This window comes from Haliotis cracherodii, unplaced genomic scaffold, assembly GCF_022045235.1.
Source record: "Haliotis cracherodii isolate W230 unplaced genomic scaffold, xgHalCrac1.p SCAF_21, whole genome shotgun sequence".
Classification (NCBI taxonomy): domain Eukaryota; kingdom Metazoa; phylum Mollusca; class Gastropoda; order Lepetellida; family Haliotidae; genus Haliotis; species Haliotis cracherodii.
Genome location: NW_027266277.1, coordinates 6032596 through 6053412, shown reverse-complemented (window position 1 = coordinate 6053412; position 20817 = coordinate 6032596). Strand labels below are relative to the sequence as shown.

Genomic DNA, 20817 nt, shown 5'->3' with positions numbered 1-20817 from the left:
CTTTAACATTCATGACAATAGACACATACATACAACCATCACCAACACAATGAAACACCACAAGGCACAGTAAAACAACCACCAATGTTCCAATTGCGTCGATCAATGATCAATCACTGCATAGTCTGTTCCAGACAGCCATCATGTAGCTGGAATATATTGTATATCATGAATGGTTTTGCCAACAACCACATTTATCACACTGAAGTGCTTGTTGGCGTGTCTGAACTTCCCAATCACAAACGATACCTAAAGCCATCGTTCAAATTACTTGATGATTCTGGCTGTGTGATTGGAGTGAGTGAGTTTGATTTTACACGGCTTTTAGCAATATTCCAGCAATATCATAGCAGGGGAACCAGAGATTAGCTTCACACATTGTACCCATGTCAGGAGTTGAACCCAGGTCTTCGGCATGAGGAGCGAAGGCTTTAACCGCTAGGCTACCCGACTGCACCCACGCTGAAGAACCGGGTTCGATTCCTGACATGGGTACAATGTGTGATTGGAGCACACACACATAAATGTTATAATCAACGTAACATTATCAGTGATTTTCTCCAGAGTGAGGAGTCTGTAGCCATGGTAACAGAGACAATACATGAGATAGAGACACAGTTGTCTGTTCAGCGGGATGTTTATGTAACCGGGGGTGTTCATCAACACAGGTTGTTCCATGTGAAGAGGATTTATTGACGGTCAGTACAAATGCCCTGAAACTACTTTAAAAAATAAATATACACATAAATATATATTCTACCATGAAATTGGAATTTACTCAATTCTGATTGGTCAATCAGAGGCTATTGAATCACAATAAAACCCCTCTGATTGAAACAGCTGGTTTGATGGCCGCCTCACCGCAGAAGCTAATATTCATAGAATAGTACTATATTCAGTCATTGTTGGTAGGTATATTTAAATAATTTCAATCATACACAATTACAGGTTACAAAATGCATAGATGCGGTTACTACAATATTCAAAGGATGTGTGGCAATACATTTCGTGCAGAAAACACGATAGAAATCTACAAAGGGAATGTATTTACGTTTTGGAGACAACAGAGAGCTTGGAATTTTGGCGCTTTTCTATATACGACTGTGACGTCATTTCTTTTGCGTCGGAATGCGTGACATGGCATCATATGGTGATGTGCGATGTAGTGCGAAAGCCTTGCAAAACTTGCTTTGTTTTCTTTAGGGATGCCCACTCCATGTTAGCTTACCAATTGGCCTTGCTTATATGCTTTCAATGCTTGTCATATGTTTGACTGAAGTATTAGGGTGTAAACAAACTGCTTGAGTATATACAGCGCCATATTTTGTTCAGTGATTCCGTAATTCAGATCGACAACCCACTCAAAACACCGGACTCAACCCATGCTGTTTCACTCAGTATATTTGCTAACACCAAGAGTTCGTGTTTTATTTAGTCATGGTAGAATGGAGATAAACATACTGTCTTTTCAATGTAGAGCTAGGTTACCTGTAGATTTAACCGCGCTAAATTCAATTTAGCACTGTTAAATCTACAGGTAACCTAGCTCTACATAGAAAACACAGTATGTTTATCTCCTAATTTATATATGAATATACACAGACTAAATGTGTCAGGGCACCTCACATTCACATGCATTATTTTCATTCACATCGTCACACTGACAAACAACATCATAAAAGTAGATAGAACTCATGTTTTTAATAGATACATTGAAGGATGTGTTATAAGTCACAATAACTCTATTTATCATATAATGGGTAGGTTTCTCAGCAGGATAAAGCCAACGGATAAAAACGATATCCGTTGGGGTTATATGCGGATAGAGATGCAAATATCAAAGGTCAAGTAGGGACTACTTTCAGTGTATACAAACAACATGGCGTCGCCCTTGTCATTCAGCGATCGATTCAGAATTAACCTTCGGGAATCTGGATAAACAAAAGGGATAATTGCTATCATTATCAAAAAAACAGTCTAATATACTGAAAATCAGTGTCTAACTGGGATGTAGCTAAGGCATTTTATAAGTTTTGGCAACTTTGGAGATATAAATTTCGAAACAATTTTGCGAGGGCACTAGGCCCAGCCAAGCGGGATCAGTAGCCATATCTGTGCTTGTCGACCTCTGCGGCTTGAAACCTTTTCCACGAATTAAAATAGTTGGATTTGGACGAAAAAGCCCGAAATATGTTTGAATTGTTACCTTGTTTCGTTTTGTCGCTCTGTGTACATTTGATTGTACTTGACGTTATGACAGGACAGACCGACTGTCAACAATGTCTGACCGTGGCCGTGGCCTGATGGATTGCCGCGAAAGGCAAGTAAAAACAACTGTTGTTTTGCGTATATGTTGCTTTGCCACTGTATAAGAAACAGATTTTAGTTGGAGCTATATTGGCTGCTGTCACAGTCCGACTGACACATCACTTACCCTGTGACGTAATAAATATTAATGCGCGCATTCCAGGAAAACTTGCAATGTTTCGGTAATGTTTGTGAGAGAGGGAGAGCTATTTTCAAGCACAGAATTAAAGAATGACTTTATATGATAAAGAGGTTATCACGCTTGTGTGTTTGGGGATGGTAAATATCCTGTTTTAGGAATAAACACTATGTATTTAGCTCGCCAATATGATATATATATATCATTTGTATTCCTATACATGTGTAATGAAATGATAAATATAATTAATGATGACATTATTACACAAGAAACTACAAGCATACCCTGTGGGTGAAACTGGGGCGTGAAATGAGTTCACCAAACACAAACTGACGGGACGATGATGCCTGCATCGAAATACAAATACAAAGACAAATATACTCACTTGATTAAAACTGGTAATCTAAGAAAACACAAATTTTGTTTTAAACATACCATACCTATGAACGCTTTACATTATACATGAATAACATAGTTATAAGCATACACATACATGATAAAATCCATGCGCACTCGCTCACTCATTCTCAAATGAAACATTTAGGAAAGGTGAAGATATACAGATTTCTCTCGGAACTTACTGACCTAGTTAAAACATTTAAATGGCTGCAATTATATGACTATATGTAATGACTGATCTAAATACACTAAATACACTACAACCGATTACACAATTAGAAACAAGTACATTATGACAATATGTATAAAACATTACTACCCTGTTAGGAAAATTTGCAAAGCAAATGTCGTTTGTTGTCAGCCTGGTCAAGGTGTAGTGGCTGGTGTGCTGGTTGAATGCTGGGTGTCAGTGTTTTAAACAAGGTCAATCACGTGTAAGCTGAATTAAACAAAGGACAGACCCAAGCTGCCCACCCAACCCCACAGCTAGTAGAAATTAAATAAAAGAAAACTCCATGCAGAGATTAAGTCATTATTCTGCTGCAGCACGGTATAATACAGCAGCTATACAGGTGTACTTAATTTAAAACATCATTTCAATACAAAACATTATATGTACACAAATATATTAAATACAGAAAATACACGTATATACAACACTGCCACATTAATGCTGCTGGTACTGAGTTTTCGCCTTGTATATAATCTGAACTGGATAGAAATGTTGGTGGTGTGTCTCATAGCAATATCAGTAAAACAAAAGGTAAATCTACGTATAAACCCTATTGGTGTGAGGCCCTCCAATCCAAAGGGGATTCTGTTAATTTATTCAAACAGGATAGGTTTAAAAGCAAATCATCTTTAAGAAAGAACCGCCTCTGTGGTCTAGTGGTAGAGCGTCCGCACGGAGAGCAGATGGTCCGGGGTTCGATCCACGGCCACGTCATACCTAAAGACGTCAAAAGATGGTACATGTTGTTACCCTGTCTGGCGCTCAGCATTAAGGGGCTAAAGCAAGGACTGGTCGGCTCGGAGTCAGTATATTGTGTCTGAGTGGGGTATTCATGTTAAATTGTGGCATGGTATCTCTATAAATCGGCATCAGTCCGGAGTAGTGTAAGTAGCCACACAAACACACACACGTACACGCACGTAGCTATATAAGTGTAATTATCTTGGACGCGACGTTAAACCCAATTTCACCTCACCTCACCTTTAAGAAAGAAAATGTTAAAATAGAAATATGTGTCTGAACGAAAAGTTTTCGATAAACTGCAAAGTAACTGTAAACGCTCGTATCAGTTGGAAGAACAACAATGCTTGCTTGATAAATATAAACATCATGACAGCCGCTAATTTTGGAAAGTTATTGGCAAAATAGGTATTGGTTGTGAAAGGCAAAATTCTATCCCATGGGAGGTAATTCATGACGGAAGCGTGATTACAAACAAGGGGGATGTTCTTGATATTTGGAATTTATATTACGGCAGTTTATATAATGCTGATCCATTAAATATGTCTGATGATGCTCATTTTCAGAAAACTAAATCTGAAATTAACAGCGACACAGCAGAATATCCTCCCAGTGATGCTAGTCACCTAAACTTACCAATATCTCGTGAAGAGGTTGTAAATGCACTCACCCACGTTAAATGCGGCACTGCGGTGGGATCTGATCTTATACCTGCAGAAGCACTCAAAAATAGTTCCTGTGTGGATATTTTGCTGAGGCTTTTTTATTGTTTGTTCGACTATATGGTGCCCAAGTATTATTTCACCAATCCTGAAACCAGATGTTGAACCCCGGGACCCGTTGGGATACCGTGGGATCTCCTTAATATCAGTACCCTGTAAAGTTTATTCTGATATTTTAAACATACGGTTTTCAAAGTGGCTTGAATGTAATACTATTTTGGCTGAAGAGCAGAATGGATTCCGTAGAAAACGGAACACTTTAGTACATACATACTGTATTCGAGGTAATAAGCGCCCCGCTCTAATAAGTGCATACGGCCAAATTTGCTAATATATTGGCTATAGAAAATTCCAATGAGCACCCCTTCCGACTGATCAATGTATACTTATTTATTTGTGCATAATGCACACTCGTGTTTTATATGAACCCTTAATTATGGGCAATTAACTTCTGGAAAAATATATCTGTTGTGTATAATACGCACTTTTCTTTTGTATCATTTCAGGCTGTCAGCATAAACCACGAAATTTAGGATCTTTCAACTCTCTTTTTCTTCTCACCAAAATTATATTCTATGTCCATTAACGGATACTTGACAGAATTTCCCTGTTTATATCGGAGTGACGCATGACTGTGTGTTATCACCGACACTTTTTTCTGTGTTCATTAACTGCTTGCCAAAGGGAATTAATGACTTCACTTGCACTTGGTGTTGACATACTAGTATACTTAATATACTCTTATATGCCGAGGATATTGCTCTCATAACCAGCGACGAGCACTCATTACAACAAATGTTAAATTGTGTTAATTATGTTAATTGTGATACCTTTTTCGACGTAATAAGCGCCCCTCTAATAAGCGCCCACAGCGATATTTACTAATATATTGGCTAGTGAACAATCCCAATTGGCACCCCTTCCGATTGATCAATGTACACAAGACTTATTTTTTTCGCGTATAATACTCATTCGTGTGTTATATGCACCCTTAATTATGGGCAATCAAAATCTGGAAAAATATATCTGTCGTATGTAAACATTTCAGGCAGTCGACATAAACCACAAAATTTATCTTTCAACTCTGTTCCACTTGGTTTTTTTCACCAAAATGTTTTCTATTAAGAGCCCCCTAGTTCTAAATTTTGAGAGCGCCCAGGATGTCGAATACGGTAATTGGTGTCAATAGTGTCTTCAGATTAATACCAAAAAACTAAAATTGTCCATTATAGACAGCAGTCTGTTAGGAATCCTAGTGTCAGTTTTCATTGTGAGGGAGAGAATATTGAAATTTGTAATACCCTATTTTCTTGAGTATAGTGCACACTTATTTTCCAAAAAACACAGCTGTGTAGAAGGGAGTGCGTTAATACACCAATTAATGAGTTTTGATGGTTTTTTGCCCCATGGAAAAACATTACCGTGAGCTCGTAACACCGGAAATACCATGTCAACAAATCCATACTAAAGTACGCAAATTAGTCATGTAATTACACTGTCTGGCTATAAAAAGTGTTCTTTGTATATCTGGACTATACTCAAGAAAATATGGTACATATAAATATTTGGGACTTTGGATCCAGGAACACCTAGATTAAGATTTCACAGCGAAACAAATTGCTAAATCGGTTGGAAGAGCCCTCAGTGTAATTATAAGTAAATTTAAATCAGTCGGTGGAATGACCTATGATGTTTTCAGTACTTTGTATGACAATCTTGTACAACCTATCTTAACATATGGTGCACCAGTTTGGGGAACCAGAGAATTTAGTTGCTTAAATGTCATCCAAAATAGATTGTATCAGATATTGGCCTCTGTCATTCCAAGAGTCCTGGGACAGCAGACTTTGAAATGATGCTGGCCATACTACAGGCAATAAGTTTAGAACATTTAGATTGTTTACAAATACACTGAATGTTTCATTTTATGTATTTCATATTCTGGATAGATCACGATGAAGCACTTAAACTAAGGTTCGCTGTGGAACTTTACCTTTAGAATTAGAAAGAGGCCATTATACACGCGGGGAAAACTCCTGTTTATGAATGCATCTGTAACATATGTAATGGCCAAATTGATGAAGATGAAGTTCACTTTCTGGTAACATGTGATTGTTATACAGATCTAAGACTCAATCTTTGGCAGGAAGGGTACCTTATTAACCCCTCGTTTATTACCATGTCTCCTGCAGACCAAACCGTATTCTTAATGCAGTGAGACAATCTTCTTCTTCTTCTTGAATGAAATTGTTATCACTTGATCATGTTTGTGTACCTTCACCTGGTATTATATTGTTAACCATGCATCTCCAATCTCATCTCAACTGCTACTGGATTTAAAGAGCCAATGAGCAATTATCAATTGAAATTTGTTTTCTTTCTTTCTCAAAGATTAGCTTCAGTCAACAGATAAAACCCCACATATTGTTGTTCTATGCAATAATAATAATAATAATGCATACATTATACATTATAATAATCGTTCGGGGTTGAAAAGGCCTTGAATTTGAAGGTCCCTCTTGAAAAGCCTTGATTTTTAGTGTCAACCTTGAAAAGCATTCTAAATCATCCAAAATAGCTTGAAAAGCCTTGAATTCGTACAAAATGGCACACTTGTTCTTGAAAGAATCAAAATTAATGGCTTATTTTATTTGTTGGTTGTGAAAATTAATCTTGTTGGAAATGTTGTGATGTTCATACTGCTTCTAATCTCAGGTCTTACGACTAATATATGGTGTGCTGATATTTAGAACAATATTGACAGACTTTAACGTATAATGCTAATAACCCAAATAAAAAATCCTTGAAAATGTCAGTTGAAAGTCTTGAAAAGGCCTTGAATTTTAGTGTCTCATATCTGTATGAACATTGTAATATCTTGTTAAGTTCTAAATCTAAATTAATATTTTATATGGCGTAATTCATTGCTTATTGCATAGGATTACAAAATCACTTTTGATTTGGAGTATGAAATTTCTCATTTCTCGTTTACGAATTCGTTGGATTCATGGTGAGTATTTTCCTTTTATTAGAGAAATACCAAGAAATTGTAAAATTATTCATCTGTATAACCGATACCAGGACGAGGCTGATATTTCCCATAATATTACAAAACATGAGTGGTGAATTCTATTTTTCTACTTACAGTGGTTTTTCCCATGTAGAAACACCAGAATTGTTGACATCTTATGGTATTTCCCCCAACTCTACGATCCTTTTTTGATCCAAACAGATAGTTCTGAGTTAGCTGTCTTACCTCTTTTAGCAGAGTAATCAAATGTAATGTGAGGAAAACATGTTCAATTTCTGTCAAGTTCCACGTTTTGTGGAGAAAAATGTGCAACATGTTAAGTATTTGGGTGCCGATAACTTGGATAATGAACACTGAATATTTGTACCCTTGAAAAAGTGTTTAGTAATTTGATTTACTTATCAGGCAAGCTTTGTTTCAAGCTGGGAACAGAATTCCATCCTCTGAACAGCAAACTGAAATTCTAGAAAGTGCAATTCCATCTTCAATTTCCTCATACAAAAGTCAGTCTTGATATCCACTTACACCATTGTTGATTATTCTCCATACTTGTTGGAGTTGAGTCTGCCGACACATAAATTAGATATCAGATTCATCAAATTTAAATTGAACTGCAGTCGCTAATTAGCATGTTCATACTAAAATGTGATGATAACTGCAGCTGTCTGGTCAACTTTGGTGTTCTTGGCCAATAGAATGATACCTTTTGTCTCTAACTAGGTTGACAATGAATTTCAAATCAGATGTATAATAGAATAACTCTTAAACCCCACTACTCAAAACTGAGTACACAGTTAACAGCAGTGCCAAACACTTATGTTGGTACTACTAGCATGAACATTACTTTTGGTAGAATGTAATCTTACCATATGGACTAGAGTAAGGTGATCTTACTGGACCAGAAGACTCAGGCTTCAGACAAGGCGTATGGTTAAAATCACAGACAGAATTAGTAATCAACTGCTTTGATTACTGGTACTGTAAGTGTATCTAATGGAAGAGAAGCTTCCAAAAATAGTTTTTTAAAATCTGGAGATAACTTATGTCACAGCATAACAACCATTATGTGCCATTAACTACCAACTAAGGGGGGTCCACTATGGAACACCAGTAATTATGCTTTTATATTTCTATGTTCATCTCTTTTTTTTTATTCTGCCAAAAATAAATGTTCCCTGTAGTTTATAGAAATCAAATACCCGTTGTTGCTCATTATAGTACATTACTACTTGCAATAGCAGATTATGGCTAATATTAAAAAAATAAAAGTGATTTCGGCTAATTGCAGAGGCTTAGCAGATATAAATAAGAGAAAGGAAGTACTGAATATTTGGGGAAGAAAGGTCTCTATTGTTTGTTTGCAAGACATTCACATGTAAGAAAATGATGTTACTCTTATGAGGAATGAATGGGGACTACAAAACATTATTGCACCATATAAATCCAATGCTAGAGGTGTTGTTACTGTTTAATAATAATGTAGACATAACAATTCATAACACTAAAATAGATGAAAATGGCAATTATATAATAGCTGATATAACTCTAGAAGGTACAAGACTAACATTAACTAATCTCTATGGACCTAATAGTGATGATCCTGATTTTTATAAAAACCTATTTGATAATATCGATAACTTCGAAAATGATTCATTAGTTATTGTAGGTGAACAGAACCTTATTCTTAATCCTGCTGTTGATTTAGAAAATTATAAAAATATAAATAACCCTAAAGCAAGACAGATAGTATTGGAACAAATAGAATCGTTAAATACGATAGATATATGGAGAGAACTAAATACAGACTTAAAGAAATTTACATGGTGGAAGAAAAACCCAAGACAACAAGCTAGGCTGGATTTCATTTTAGTGTCTGAAGATATAAGAAATATGACATTGGAAACAAACATTTTAACCGAATATAAAAGCGACCACTCAGTCATGATGTAATCTTTCTCCAATACAATTAATCAAGAAAGAGGACGCGGATATTGGAAATTAAATACTTCACTCCTATTAAATAAAGATTATACAGATTTAGTTAAAACAGTTATAGAAGAAACTAAAAAAGAATATTCTGAGAATAGTGATAGTGAACAAAGTGAGTTAGACATCAAACTTAAAATAAATGACAGTTTATTTCTTGAAACCCTCTCAATGAAAGTTAGAGGGAAAACAATTTCATTTTCTTCATTCATTAAAAGAACCAAAATCAATCAAACAAAATAATTAGAAAGTAAGATAAGCGATTTGGAAGATATAATATAATATAATATGCACTTATGTGCTTTATGCACCCTAAATTATGGGCAATAAAATTCTGGAAAAATATATCTGTCGTGCATTAACATTTCAGGCTGTCAGCATAACCATGTCTTTTTTCACCAAAATAATATTCTAATAAGTGAGCCCTATTTCTAATTTTGAGAGCGCCCTGGGCGCTTATTACGTCTAATACTGTATCTGAATTATCAGAATACAAATTAGAAATGGAACATATAAAAGAAGAGGAATACAAATTAGAAATAGAATGCAATGGTATGAGGAAGGAGAAAAACCAACAAGTTATTTCTGCCACTTAGAAAATAGAAATTATGTCAGTAAATTAATAAATAAAGTTATAACTGACAATAATACAGTAATAACTGACGGCAATTGCATATTAGATGAATTAAGAAACTTTTATAAGAAATTTTATACTTCTGATAGTAATGACAGAAGTTACGAAAATTAACAAATTTAGATACTCCAACGTTAGACAACCAAATGAAAAACTTATTAGAAAGAGAAATTGAGCTTAAAGATAATTCATTGGCAGTTAAAAACATGAAAAACAATAAAAGTCCCAGTATTGATGGCTTTCCAATTGAATTTTTAAAGTTTTTCTGGAAAGAATTAAAATTCTGGATATATAGATTTGTAAAAAGTACTTCTGCAAATAACAAAATGAGTATGACAATGAAAAGAGGAGTTATAAATTGTATACCAAAATCAAACAAAGACAGAACATTGATAAAAATTGGAGACCAATAACTTTATTGAATGTACTCTATAAAGGAATTAGTACTTGTATTGCAAACCGTATAAAATCAACTTTGGAATTGCTCATTCATAATAATCAAACAGGATTTATTCCAGGGAGATCTATTTCAGAAAACAAGGCTGTTATATGATATCAAAAAGACAAAATAAACCAGGATTACTTCTGTTGGTCTATTTTGAAAAGGCATTTGATACGGTATCAAAACAATTTAGAAATAAAGTTTTACAAAAATATGGATTTGGACAGGAAATGATAAGGTGGATAAATATACTTACTTACGATACCACATCAAGCATAACACAAAATGGGCATATATATCAGAATTTGTTACAAATGAAAGAGACTGACAACAAGGAGACCCATTGTCGCCATTATATTTTCCTCCTAGTAGCTGAAATCCTAGGATGTATGATTAGAAATAATAATATAATTGAAGGAATTACAATCAATGACAAAGAATACGAACTTGGGGAGTATGCTGATGATACTGAATTATTTCTAAATGGCAAATGGCTTGTATGCAGCTATAGAAACACTAAAAAAATTCTACAAAATGTCTGGCTTAAAAATTAATGAAGACAAGACAAAAGCAATATGGATAGGCTCAAAAGCGGGTAGCAATGTTGTTTATGTCAAGATTTACAAATAGAATGGCACAATAAGGAATTTTAAGTATTAAGAATTATGTTTAATCCAAACTTAAGTGAACTCTGGGTAATCAATACTAAACAAAAGCTAAAAGAAATAAATAGATTGCTTGCAAATTGGAGAGAAAAGAAATCGAACGCTAATAGGAAAAATTATAGTCATTAAAACTTTAGCTTTGTCAAAACTAGTTCATATATTTTCGACACTACCAAACCCTCCTGAGGATTTTGTCTTATCACTTGACAAAATATTTTACAATTTTATCTGGAATAATAAAAAAGACAAAATCAAAAGGACCACCTTGACAAGAAAATATGAGGAAGGTGGATTATGCATGGTTAACATTAGATCCTTTATTGACGCACTGAAACTCTTTTCACTCAGATTATATTGTAAAAAAACAACATATAGTAACCCTTGTAATATCCCCATTAAAAATATACTCTCCTTGGGTGCTAATGTTGACAAGCAATCTTTTGCTAAAAATCCCTACTGGAAAGTTGTATCAAACGCTTGGACCAATTTTTTTAAAAAGAATATCATTAATGTTCATAATATAGAAGAAATTTTGTCCAAACCATTATGGCTTAATCACAACTTCAACCAAGCAACATACTACATAAAGCAATGGACTAATATTGGAATTCACTCAATTAAAGATATATGCAATGAAAACGGATTGATGTCATTTGAAGAACTGAAACTAAAATATCTGATAAAAGGTACAATATTAGACTATGGATAGGTAATCTTCAATATAGCAGAATCCTGGAAAACAACAATCCAGAAAACTAGAAAAATAATTTTACAGAATTTGTACAAAACAGTTGCTTAAGTGATCGGATGAAGCCTGTTAAAGGTGCTAGAAACTTTTATGATAAAATAATATCAAATGAAAATAATCTTAAAGTTTGTGATAAATGGCAATCAATTTTTCACGGTGATTTTAATTGGAAAACGATACTTACGGTTTATAGATGTAAACATCTTCCCGAGGCAAGTGAGTTAACTGACTATAAAAGTCCAGTTTCCACCCTTGCCGAACTAGGCTGGTATTATGGAGTTAGGTTTTGGCTGGACTAACGAGTCTGTGCATAGTCCAATCAAAATCATGCACCGAAATCGAAATCCGGTTCGAAGAGTGTCATGCAGATTTCAGTCGACTGAAGGATTTGCAAAGCATGTGCACCGCCAACTCGTTGTCAACATATATTTTCTAAATCTTTTCATGTTTTTAATCAAGGTGCTCACGTGATTTGATGCACTTCGCCATGTTAGACTCGTTTTATCACAATATAGTTCTTGATTATCGATCAGATCGTCTTGACTGGGCGCCACCGTTTTGTTTGAAACAAATGCAAGTGATACCAGAGGTTGAATCTGATTGGTCAATAGGAGAGTCATAGAAAGGACATAACTCGTAATAGCCACTGGTGGCGCCACGATCGAGCCCAGGAATTCCAGCCTAGTTCGGCAAGGGTGGAAACTGGACTTTCAAAGACAGTTAACTCTCTTGCCTCGGAAGATGAGATGTAAACTGAAGGATGTAAAACTTTTAGATTTTCAGTACAGATTTCTACATGGAATTATCCACACAAAGAAGGAACTATTAACAATGAATCTTGTGGACAACAGTGTTTGTAGCTTTTGTAATGCTGTCAATGAAGATATCAGCCATGTCTTTTGGGAATGTAATGAAACTGAACAATTTTGGAATGATCTTGAACTTTGGCTTAATAATTATCTTCCACAAAAAATTAATTGACAAGGTATATCTTATTTGGTTTGGTTCTAACTACTCTAATACTTTAATCAATCATATAGTTTTATTGGGAAAAAGGCATATTCATGTAAGGGAAATAAAGGAACCAAACCGAAATTAGATATTCTTTTAAAACTATTTAAAAACATATATACTCAATCGAGAAATTTATTGCTACAAAAAAGGATGACAAAAATAACTTTACCAAAAAATGGTCACCTTTATTTTCAGTATTTGATTCTTAGCTCTCTGTTGATACATGTCATGTTTGAGTCTGATTGTGTGTTGCAACCGTTTCGGGTTTTGTAATAGGACAATGTTTGTTTCGAACCCTTTGATTTTTTAATGAGCGATTGTGCCATTCTATGATATCCAAAATATGTTTTTGACGACATACTGTATTAATCTCCAACTCTGGGAACAGTAAAAATTTAAAAAAAACAACCCAAAAAATACCAACTAAGGGCAACTCAATAATCATGTTAATGATACCAGTTTCGAGATGTTCATGAATTCCACCAAAGTATGGTTGATGGTTTGAGTTCTGTTGTCCCTCCTGCTATATTTGGAGAATAGTAGAGTTGACATAATAGCTGACTGTAGAGCTACTTATGTACCAGGGTAATTTGGAAGAAATTTGTTGCTGATGAGATAAATTTTGGGTCTATTTCCAAAGTAGGGAGAGGAAGATATGTTTCATCCTTCTCTGACTTTTGCAGGCAGAGGAGCAACCATGTCTGACTGGGGAGATGAAGTTGATGCCCAGGAGAAGGGGCTAGCCAATCAGGTAGAGTCACTGCACGCATACTCTTTGACAGTTTCATCCATACTGAGATCACACTTAAGGGATACCTCATTTTAAAATTTACTGAAATATATTAACTTAAGTGAGGCATTTGATATTTAAATATATTTGTGACGAACCCTGATTACAGCATGCTAGGTTTGCCAGTTCCAGTCATTTGTGTTTTGTGTTTTCGCTTAATAGGTAGAAAAACTGGCCATCAACAAGAATGAATCGGCCAATACTGAAGCATCAAATGGTACAAGTAAATCCGGCTCGAAAGACACTACCAACACCGACGCTACAGCAAATGCTTCAGCAAAACCAGCAGACACTTCAGCAAAACCAGTTGAAGCTACAGCAAAACCTGCTGAGGATGCTGCAGAGGAGAAAGGTACAAAGTGAGCATTAGGCTCAGAAATATAAAAGAATTGGTTCTCAGGCAATGGCTTTTGAAAATAGTGTGCGGGAGCATAGCGTTTTTCTCATTTGGTTGTTGGAACTAGTACATGTAGTATCTAACCAAATAAACAGTTGTGTGCAATCAACCTGGGTAAGGGCCTCCTACATATATGTATTAGTAGATTAGTGAAATACAATATTTGACTTCCAGTGTGTGCATAATACATGCATACTATGAGTTTCAAATCTATTTCACAACGCGAAAACATTATTGTGAGCTCGCAACACTGAAAGTAACATGTCAACAAATCCGTACAGAAGTATGTAAAGTAGTCCCGTTAATACACTGTTTGGCTATAAAAGTGTTCATTGTGTATCTCACCCGTGAAGATTCGGGGTAGAATAGGTCTTCAGCAACCCATGCTTGCCATAAAAGGTGACTATGCTTGTCGAAAAAGGCGACTAACGGGATCGGGTGGTCAGACTCGCTGACTTGGTTGATGCATGTCATCGATCTCAATTGCAAGGATAGATGCTCATGATATCAATCACTGGATTGTCTGGCCCAGACTCGATTATTTACAGACCGCCGTCATATAGCTGGAATATTGCTGAGTGCGGGGTTAAACAACAAACCAACCAACCAACCAATGTGTATCTGGACTTTTGTTTGTAAACCATGATATTACTTTCATCCTAGATTTCACTCGGTATTGTTGACATTAATTTCATAAAAAAAAGTGTATAAACTGATCGGCAAATCACATCAATTCACCATAAACTCGCTTTGAAAGGAACATAAATTGTTTGAGTCTTCGGTATTCCTGTCACTGTAGTGAAATTTCTTTTCATTTTTGATATTGGCCATGATATTAGACCTGTATTTCTAAAATTAAATCACCCTAAGATCAGGGAGAAAATGTGTGAACAGCTGATTGCTATTTCCGGGTTATTTTACAAGACAAATACACATGTAATCTTAATCTCTGCTTACGAAACAATGTCCAGCAATACAGTACACAATAGACTGAAATTTTGTCCCAGGATAAAGTTATCTTATTTAAACATATATATCTACAAAATTAATAATCCAAATGGAGCCCACAACAATCCTTAATTTCCTAGAGCTGAGGCAATCTAGACTTGCCAAATCATTGTAGACTTCATTTGGACTCCTTTTTAACTTTTGTTCTCTAGGGACACAAATACAATTAATTTTGTGAATCATTATGTCTAGTGCTGTTTTATCGTAAATTTCAAGTTTTCATTGAACAAATTTGCAAAAGGCAAAAGAAGCACACAAACTTCTACTGCCGGCATGACCATCACAAGAGATGAACAGTAAAGCTGTGCACATGTAAAGGGAAGTAACTGCACACTATTTTAGATTATGTTATGTTTAGTATTGCAGCATTTAACTGTCGTGAGAACCAACACTTCCCACCCTGTGGAACCTCAGGTACAGTAAAGTACGGTTATAACGAACTCAAAGTGACTACTAATTTTAGTTTGTTATAACCGTAGTTCGTTATAAGCATATATATATACAGCATAACTACAGCAAATAGTCGGGACCAAAAAAGTAAGTTTGTTATATCTGCCAGTCTCGCACAAATGAAGGGTGAACAGGGTTCTTTTAATCCACAAACAGAAATTTATTTGTAATGGCAGATCCTGTGTTGCTGTAGATACCCAGCTGTTGTTCCACTAGGGTGCGTAATGTCCATTGTTTAGGGAGGTTGTTATTCTTCGTAACGACCTAGCATGTGATCTGTGCTGAAGCTAGAGTGATTCAGTTGGAGAAAGACTTGGTTCAATGTTTTGCATTGTTGTGTAAAAGTGTATCGCGTATGGTGGCTCATGTGGCATAAGTTGTTTAATGCCCCATCGATCCTTGAGGAGGGCGCTAACCCATTCAAGAAGGCAGCCACATTGCCATTGCAGCACCCAGATACAATGTAGCTTCTACAGCAAACTGACGGTGAAATCTTGAATCACCATGATCGCAGTTAAGATCAGCTTTGGTTTTTGACTATACATTATTTTTGAGGATCTAGTCTTGTGATCGCTTCAAAATGATCATCTTATTACCATGTGATTAAGTCATCAAATTTTGCTTGCTATATCTTGGGACTGTAGGGGGAAGTTAGTGCCTCCCTCTATTAATTGGTTACAGGACTGTACAAGGGGAACTTTACCACCTGTCCTTACAATGGCCCTTTCCATTACATCTTAAATAGAATTAAATAAATTTACCACCATGGAATAAGCTTGCTCTTGCTCATGTTGATGGTATTAGCCCAATCATGATTGACTACTGAAGAAACTGACCGACTAGTTGATGTGAAGGTAGGATGATCATCAGGAACACCATTAATGACCTCTGTAAACTTGTATAGTGTGCCACTGGGCCGAAGTTCAACCTGACATATTCAAGTGCAGGGAATCAATGAATCAGTCATGGGTACAGTTTTCATTTTAAAGTGATTTTTGTTTACAGAATACATGTACTATTTATTCAGTTTCCCATATGTTCCATCAACTTTTCAGCAAATTATTACAAGTAGACCACTTTGAATAACATTTTTGAAATTATGTGACTTTTGTATTCATGTTGCTTCAAAACTGTCTATTAGAATAGAACAGGGAAAATTGAAATAAGTGTCTCTAGTTTCGGCAAATTTAGAAGTCATAGATATTTCAATTGGCATTACCAAACTAAGAAGGTTTGACACCATTCTTTATCTAATGGCTGTCTATGTGAACATGTCAAGCTGTTGATGGAATAAGCCTGTGAACTACAGTGCTGCGCCACTATTTTCTTTGTAGTGACCACCAAGGAGGATGAATCTTATCTGCGGAAGTTGCTTCGTAGCCAGTTAGTCAAGACAAAACATGACATTGAGGTCCTCAGAAAAGATCCTAACAACCCTCTCTACTCTGTCAAGTCTTTTGAAGCCTTGAATTTGTAAGTCATTTCATTGGTTTAAAATTCATCCATGTGTAATATTCAACAAATGTGTTAAAATGATAGTTTGCATCAAGGGCATGAATGTCTCGTGGACAGATGTTTGACCTTGTGATGACAGTACACTGATATTTGTTTTCACAAAAACAGGATCAAAACTTCACTTCACATGGTTTGTCAAATTGTTATCATGGCAACCCTGCATGTCCTTTTATAGTAGACCACCACCATGGTCTTATAGATGAGGAGCATCTGCCCAGAGACTGGCAGGTCAGTGGTTTGAACCTGGGCCACGTAATACCAAACACGTGAAAAAAGATGGTTGTTACCCTGTGTGGCGCTTGGCATTACGGGGATAAAACAAGAACTTGTCTGCTTGGAATCAGTATACTGTGTCTGAATAGGGTATCCATGTTAAACTGCAGCGTTGTGTCTCAGTTGGCTAGCTCTATAAAACTGGCTTTAGTCGGGACTAGTGCAGACACAGACAGACACACACTTGCATGGACATCGCTATAGAATTGCAATAATCTTGCAACATTAAACTTTCATACATGTAGTTGCAATATGCTCGCTTTAAAGCGTTGTTTTGAGCTTACTTATGATGATCGAAAACAAACGCACAAAATATAATATATATTAAAACATTCAGCACAAAATAGTGAGTCTCATAAGTCGTATAAGTGTATCTAGAAATATTAAGTTCTGCCAGGCAGCCAGGTCACATCCATGTGGAGCACCTGGTTTGACATCACATAACAGTTCAAGCCTTGGGAGATGGTTTGGAGCTTGCTACACTAGACATGCTAGAGGCATAAGCCAGATGACTGTACTGAGTGACAATACAGGTGTTTGTGGGAGGTGTGCACCAGGACAGGTTGTGCACCCAATACTTTATGGGGTAGCACAGCAGCAGCACTTACTCTCTGTATTTGTCAACTTCAGATAAATTGAGAACTGTAAAGTTCAAAATCCATAACAATATAGTCCTTAGGGACATCACATTAATTTCAGTACCTTGTAAAGTATACATGCTGATATTTTGAGTACAAGACTAACAGAGTGACTGGAAAAGCATGACTTATTGAAAGGTGAACAAAATGGCTTTTCAAATTTTTATGCATCGGCAACTTTAATACAAGACAGAAGAGTACATGCTGTTGTTACACTTGTTGACCTTAAAAAGGCATTTGATACTGTAAATAGACACTGTGGTACAAATTATGAAAGATTGTCATCTGTGGACAAATATTAACTGCAATAAAGTCTGTTTTGTTTTTATACTGTGTTTTAAACTGATCATTTTTAGGTGAAACTGTTGTGGTGTTAAAAGCAAGGAGGCAAATTATCACTGCCATTGTTTCTGTATACATTAGTTTGAAGTCCCCATTGTTACACTAATGAACTCCCCAGCTATCAGCCATACCCAGTCATGCTTCTCTGTTTTACCTGACAGTATCTAACAACAACATTACAACAGCTTTATATAATAATTTTGCCATACCATAATACCCCTATCTAAAAGTACTAACATCCAATTAATATAATCCAAATGACTTCTTTGATAGGCATTTAGAAGTTGGAGTACTAAGTAAGGATAAGAATTTATGGATGAACAACTTCTTTATTACAATTTAAGAGCGATGTTTTGGTGTAGGTTCTAACACCGTTATCATGCAAGTGATTTACAGAGTGCGGCTATTATTACTCCAGCTGTTGTTACATACCCCCCTCCCAAAGACCCCAATCAACCATAATCCCATTGTTTATATTAATGGCTTCATCCTTTGTTTATGTCACTGACTTCACCTATGATTGTCAACGTTACCCTTGTGTGTACGTAACAGGCTTCTCTACTCCAGTATAACAATATGTACTCTACTGTATAAACAATGCCTCCTGCTTGTATATATACTTGCCAACCACACTCTGTAAATCTCATAATCAACAATCTAAAAAACACCAAGAAATTTTGATACTTACCGACTCGCTCAGTGGACTGCAAGCCCTCCAAAATAAAAACACCCAAAAACGCCCTAAACTAATAAATACTAAAAAGCTCAAACGACTTAACAAAGGCAGGCAAACAAATAGTATTCATTTGGATCCCCGCCCATGTAGGAATATATGGCAATGAAAACACCGACAAAGCAGCTAAACTATCCCTTAATATCCCAGAAATAAGCTTAAACTTACCCGTGTCAAAATCAGAAATTAAAAGTGTCCACAAGCAAAAAATCACTCAAATGGCATAACTTATATCTAAACTCAAATAGCCAAATCAAAAAGTTCTCAAAAAAAACCTAACCAAACCAAAAATTCTACATCCGTCCCCCAAAATCAACAGAATAATTACTAAACTCCAAACAGGACACACCAACCTAAATAACCACCTCAAAATAATAAAAAAACATGCAACAGGAAACTGCCCACACTGCAAACAACTAGAAACCCCAGAACACGCACTCATCCACTGCACCCACTACCTAACACACCGAACTACACTACTCAATCTGAATAAGGCTCTTACTCTAGAAGCAATCCTAAACGCACAAAATAAACTAGGAAAATTCAAAGCCTTTGGCGTATTCTTAATCAAGACAGGACTAATAAAAATCGCATTTAAAAACCCAATAAACTACCAGATCCAAATCACTTAAACAAACATACTGCCATACCCAGCTCCCTTAGTTCTCCTCCCAAACCCTCTCGGCATTTATTCCAAATCTCAAAATTTCCAAATTCTATATAAGCAACCACTAAAACCCCCCTACTGGGTTGCCAAACAACTTTTCCCTTTTCGGAAACACATTGTTAAATGGCCTGGCTTGGCCCGTGTGCAAAATACGCTGGAGTCGGAAAGCACACATAAAATCTCTAATATAAGTAAGTAAGTCAGTAACTCAGTAAATCACTTGCTTGATAACGGTGTTAGAACCTACACCGAAACGTCACTCTTAAATTGTATGAAAGAAGTTGTTCATCCATAAATTCTTATCCTTACATAATCCAAATGGTCTGATGTGGACACTCACCGTACCTGGTGCCTGATGTAATACTAATAGATGGCAGTTGACAGTGAATAAGAAGAAACCAATTGTTGCCCGTTTGAGAAACCCTTCCCAACACAGATCACGGTTTGATTTTTAATATAACAGTCTCACTGTTGATTATATCTAATCTTTTTGATACCTTGGACCAACGTAAATGAGACATGAAGAGTGAGTGAGTGAGTATGGTTTTACGCCGCTTTTAGCAATATTCCAGCAATATCACGGCGGGGGACACCAGAAATGGGCTTCACACATTGTACCCATGTCGGGAAGAGAACCCGGGTCTTCGGCGTGACGAGCCAACGCTTTAACCACTAGGCTACCTGACCGCCCCGAGACATGAAGAAGACTGCTAGAGAATTATGTAAATCTGCAACTCGTGCCCTATCATCTTCAATCACAAAATGTCATGTAGCTGGAGGCATGTCATATTCTGTTTTTAAGAAACTATTTGAAAACCTTGTGGAACCAGTGAGTCATTATGGATCAAGGATTTGGTGTATAGATACTTATAAAGAAAGAGGGGTGGTCGGGTAGCCTAGTGGTTAAAGCGTTCGATCGTCACGCCGAAGACCCAGGTTCAATT

The 20817-nt window shown here is 36.1% G+C and overlaps 1 protein-coding gene across 3 annotated transcripts in view; it reads left to right on the top strand.

Annotated features, from left to right (window-relative positions):
- The window catches only part of LOC139470807 (ATP-dependent RNA helicase DDX19A-like), a 58955-nt gene that overhangs the window by 667 nt on the left and 37471 nt on the right, over positions 1-20817 (top strand). For 2 of the 3 annotated variants that reach the window (XM_071253099.1, XM_071253098.1), the window contains exons 2-4: positions 13744-13811; positions 14013-14202; positions 17040-17178. In XM_071253099.1, the coding sequence (XP_071109200.1) occupies positions 13758-13811; positions 14013-14202; positions 17040-17178 (383 nt within the window). In that variant the 5' untranslated portion in view covers positions 13744-13757. Of the gene's footprint in view, positions 1-2301; positions 2325-13743; positions 13812-14012; positions 14203-17039; positions 17179-20817 lie in introns of those variants that run through there. The other variant, XM_071253100.1, reaches the window with a different exon arrangement.